This window comes from Belonocnema kinseyi, chromosome 9, assembly GCF_010883055.1.
Source record: "Belonocnema kinseyi isolate 2016_QV_RU_SX_M_011 chromosome 9, B_treatae_v1, whole genome shotgun sequence".
In the NCBI taxonomy this organism is placed as follows: Eukaryota; Metazoa; Arthropoda; class Insecta; order Hymenoptera; family Cynipidae; genus Belonocnema; species Belonocnema kinseyi.
Window position 1 is genome coordinate 21,786,660 of NC_046665.1, and position 5,330 is coordinate 21,791,989.

Consider the following 5,330-nt stretch of genomic DNA (forward strand, 5'->3'; position numbering starts at 1 on the left):
CTAATTAAAAAATACGCCAGGTTTTTGCTGATATTGTTTTTTGTTGATGCCAAAAAAGCAGGAAAAAAGTTTCATCCCCATATCTCGTGTGGAACTCACCCCACTCACCCATAAATATATTTTAAAAATTCAGCTAAATCAATCTAATTCAAAAATACGCCAGGTTTTTGCTGATATAATTTTCGGTTGATGATAAAAGAGCATCGAAAAAGTGTAATCCCCATGTCTCATGTGTAACTCATTCCACTCTACCCTAACTATATTTTAACAATGCAGTAAAATCAAGCTAAGTAAAAAATACGCCAGGTTTTGCTGATACGGTTTTCTGTTGATGCCAAAAAGCAGGAAAAAAGTTTCATCGCCATATCACATGTGGAACTCACCCTACTTACCCCTAACTATATTTTAAAAATTCAGTAAAATCAACCTATTTAAAAAATACGCCAGCTTTCTGCTGATATGGATTTCAGTTGATGATAAAAGTGCAGGAAAAAAGTTTCATCCCCACATCTGATGTGGAACTCACCCCACTCACCCGTAACTATATTTTAAAAATTCAGTAAAATCAACCTATTAAAAAAATACGCCAGTTTTTGCTGATATGGTTTTCTGTTGATGATAAAAGAGCAGGAAAAAAGTTTCATCCCCATATCTCATGTCGAACTCACTCCACTCTACCATAACTATATTTTAAAAATTCAGTAAAATCAACCAAATAAAAAAATACGATTTTTTGCTGATATGAAACCTGAATTGATAAATTCAGGTAATAAATCAGGATAAATCAGGTATATACTATTACAAGGATGTATTTTAATGAGCTTTGAAGTTCCGATATTTTTCATTCAGCAGTTTCGCTATCCGAAAAACGTAAATTGCCAGTTGGGCCCTTAATAAATGGAAGTACTTAAATGCAGTTTTCGACATCAATATTTTACATAATCGCAATGCTGAGCGGTGGAATGTGTGTGAATAACATAACAGAACAACATAACCTATACTCAAAGGAACTAACCATTTTTTTTAACCTATGTATGAAAAAAATTTTACAAGTCACAGCATTTTTAGATTTTATAAGGTTAGAAGAATCCAACTTACGTTGTCTGGGTCTTCGTGCAGCAGGACTCGATACCGGAGCCATAGAGGATGGCTGTAGAACCGTTCCTGGAATATTTTCACTAGGTTGCCTATCCCTATCTCTAGACTCATTTTCAGCCCTGAGTCGCTCCTGTAAATTGAGAATTTTATTCTCCAGCGCGCTTGACATCGTTTTTATAAAATAAACACATGCAAGAGACGGACTATTTTCACAACATTCACTCGTTCTTATCCTTTTTGGCTTGCTAGATGACCGAGCGCTGAGGGCGCCATTTTTGTGATTGGAAATCGCCTGATATTAGGTATTTTCCACGAAGGAATAATAAGGAGAACCAACTGCCAGTGGGAAGCCATCTGAAACTGGCAACAGAAACATTACTATAAGTGATACGCACATTACAGGAAAATCTTAGATTTAAGTGCGCAGGTGCGCAGTTGTCCTCTTCCTATACTTGGAAAAGTGTGCGAGTGAGAAAGTTTGTCAAATTGACGTAAGTTAGAGGCTGTGTTCTTTTGTTGATCATTATACGAAAGATACACAAAATAAATATATAAACAGTATTTTCGGTACTTGTTTGAAAAATGTGTGAATAGATTTTGAGAAGGAAACGTATAGGTAAGTACCTTTTAAATTTGTAATATGATAAATAGGCTAAAGGTTCTTAAGGCTCAATGACAGGTAAAACAATAAAATATATTAGACGTTTATTGTACTTACAGTGAAGGCTATAAAAAAACGAAGTGTATTTGCCTTCTTCGGCGTGTAACTTCGTCCACAACCCGGAAGGTGACACCTCATGGCTTAGAATACATTTCTGACACTTGCATAAAAAAAAAAACAAACAGAACCTCTCAACTTACGTCAATTTGACAAACACCAGCTAACTTCACTTCGCTGATGCATGGGGGAACACCAGAGATGGGTAGGTAAAATACCCTAAGTAATTTACGTTGTTTTTCACGGTAAATTACTAGGTATTTTAGATGCCCAGTTTCTTAGACGATGTAAATTACGCGTATATGAGATTGCGTTTTGCAATTCCCGTTTCCCTCCACAAATACAACCTCTAAAACGTGTTTTCATTGCAAACGTTCCTTGAAATAAATAAAACAAATTAACAAAATTACATATATACATAAGTGTATTATAATAAAGTTGGTTTATAAGCGTAAATTTTATTAGGTACAATTTTTTCAAAAATTAAATATAAAAACATTTGACCAGCTTTTCAGCTATTAAATATTAAATTGATCAATGTTTCATAATAATAATAATAACAAAAACACAGATATAGATCTCAAAAATAATTACAAATTACGAAGGCTTTTTGGGTTAGAGTAATTCACCGGTATTCCTTAAAAAATATATTAAACCATATATCAATTACAAATATTTAAATGAACAAATCTAACAATATTTAAAAATTATTTACATAACTGTGTCTCAGAAGGCGCTTACAAGCAACATTCTTTAATATTATGTTGCAAAAATAAATCATTGCGCTTCATTTGGATGATTTTGATTATTTTTGTTTACTTGGATACGTTTGAAATTATCTCATCCCATAGAATTTAAGAAAGCCCGAAGTGTTATTGTGATTGCTCTATTTCCATTTATTTGACATTATTATTTTTTAATTCACAATATTCGCATTACAAAAAGAAATCCTACGAATGCCCGCACCAGAAATTCAAAAAAGTGAGGTTTTGCACGGTTCTGCAGTTCCGTCATCTTGGCACGTATTTTACTAGGTGTTTCACCTGCTTTCAACGTAAATAAATACTTTACTTAGGTATTTTACGTAAAAAATCTCTAGTTACGCGCAACTACACATCCCTGGAGAAAACACTGAAGGTGCAGTCCCAAGGGTGCGTTCCAGGGGACCACCCGGGTGCACTCCGAGCCGTTCTCCGATGTTAGGTGACTGTTGGGATTCACTCGGGTGAACTGTTCAGTGGTCACTCGGGTTAAGAGTGGGGAGTGGCGGGAATCGCAAGTTTAGTAGTAGACTAAAATTTAGTATCTTCATCATCTAAAGTTTAGTGTCTTCATCACTTTCCACTATTATTGAACACATCACTGTTTGTAATCACAATGACCTCATTACTGAAGCAGCAATTAAAATCTTCTTATCCTGTTATTGCATTTTTTTAACTTTTGTGTGACGTAACCTCAACTATTTTTCACGAAACATATACCCGACGCACACTCGAAACCGTTCATTCGATCATTCTACTTCCACTTCACTCTAGTAACGTCCGCCCACTTCTTTACTTCACCCACCAATTCACCCGAGTGGTAGCCTGAAACGCACCTCAGCAGGGCAGAAAACGTCGGCGTACAGCACAAAATGGTGAGAGTGAAAGAGACAGAAAGATCTATTGGTGTCTCACGCTCATGAGTTTCTGCTTTACGCCGACGTTTTCTGCCCTGAAGGGAGTGCGCCATGGAGTCTGCCACCTTTTGATGTCCCGCGACAAACATGGCAGCGCCCACATGTTTATATTTTCATGCACAATTTGTCGGTAAAAATGCTTGTGCGCATAATTGAATGGCACATCGTAAGATGGCGGCTCTCCCGACTCATGGAATTCTCCCCCCTCCTGTGGATTCAACCCCGTTCGACAAATTAGGATGGCATGCCTAGTCCCGTCAAAGATATTATAAACGTAGATGCGGTGCGAGCTTAGTTACCCGCCATAAATATAGACGGCGCGTCCGGCGAAAAAAGTCACTTCCCCTCTACCCACCGCTCCCCGTAAATAGCACCCACCCATATAGTTTTCCAAGAGCCACTTGGAGCGCTGTAAGCAACTCTCGACACACCTTCGAGGCGCACTGATGGTAAACTTAGCTTGGACAAGAATCATTTAAATTAAAATTAAATTGCCAACATTTCATAACAAACGTAAAATATCCACGCTTTGTAAGACATGGTTATTTTAATAGATACCAGAGAGAAAATTAAATTTATAATTTATATTTCTGTTTCATATATTTTGTAATATTCCTAAAGTTATTTGATTATTTCCAAATATATCTTTGTTATTTCTCATCTTTTGATATTCTTTTATAAGTAACAATTTATTTACTTCACCATATTATATTTTCATTCTAACAGATAAAACTTTTAGTACAATATCTATACATTATAATAACTTTTGAAAAAATAATCTATTATATTGGCCGTGGGTGTACTCTTTAAGTGTCAGAAACTAAAGATCAAGTTGATTGGCTACTTTGGGTGAAAATTCAAAAAGTTACAGAATTTTCAAAATTTCTGAGACAATTTTTTTCAAGATTTAAAAATTCCATGTACGGATATTCGTAATAATTGGAAATCCGAACAATTTCCCTCATCGACTTCTTTTGATAAAAAGAATATTACCAGAATTATAGCGTTTTCAACAAATTAAAAAAAATACCAAAATGAAAATTGTAAACTAACCAGCACGAGACTTGAAAAAAAAACTCGAGAGAAGAAAAACGTTGCTTTTTGAGAGCCCTACAAGATTATCATAACAACTTTTCAGATTGTTTTGAATAATCGAAAATCAAATTTTGAAAAATTTTCCAAAAGTTTGTTATCAATTACTTTTTGATACGAAGGGTAGTTTTTGTTTTATTCGTAAAAAAAACTACATTAAAAATATAAAATATAAGTGTTTGGACAAACGACATAAGCAATGAAAAAAATAAACAGATAAAACTTGTTTACCTTAAAAAGAGTTAATGAATGTGTTATTAATGTTACTAATGTCGCAACATTTCGGAAATCTGAACATTTTCTTCGAGACATTCGATAAGCACACATAAGGAGAATACATACATAAAGAATAGATAATAAGGAGTAAATGAAAACAAATTCACGAATTGGATAATGTTTGGATGAAACCAGACATAATCAAGGATGTTCAGAAATCATGAATTAAAATTCACCTATAAAGCACCAAGGTTCAAAATGTCATTCTTTGACTATCGCGATTTTTTTTACAATTATAAAATGTCATATAAATAAAAAGTTAAACTTTACGTACCAAAAAAATAATTAAGGAAAGAAGATAAACAAAGCAACCTCGCAATTCCTTTAATGCAAGTTTGTTTTCTTTATTTTGCCCTTTGTTATATCTCAATTTTTTAATTCATAAAAAATATATTTGTCAATATTTTGGTGTTAATTTAACAAAGATTGTCCAAATGACAAAATTTAATTTATATTGTGTCAAAATAT

General features: G+C 34.0%; 1 protein-coding gene across 4 annotated transcripts in view; it reads right to left on the reverse strand.

Annotated features, from left to right (window-relative positions):
- The window catches only part of LOC117179548 (dual specificity mitogen-activated protein kinase kinase 7-like), a 250,545-nt gene extending 248,710 nt beyond the window's left edge, over nucleotides 1-1,835 (reverse strand). For 2 of the 4 annotated variants that reach the window (XM_033371461.1, XM_033371460.1), the window contains exons 1-2: nucleotides 1,817-1,833; nucleotides 1,099-1,458 (exon numbers count right to left, since the gene is read on the reverse strand). In XM_033371461.1, the coding sequence (XP_033227352.1) occupies nucleotides 1,099-1,267 (169 nt within the window). In that variant the 5' untranslated portion in view covers nucleotides 1,268-1,458; nucleotides 1,817-1,833. Of the gene's footprint in view, nucleotides 1-1,098; nucleotides 1,459-1,816 lie in introns of all 4 variants that reach the window. The other 2 variants (XM_033371459.1, XM_033371458.1) reach the window with 2 other exon arrangements.
- Nucleotides 1,836-5,330: the final 3,495 nt, after the last annotated feature.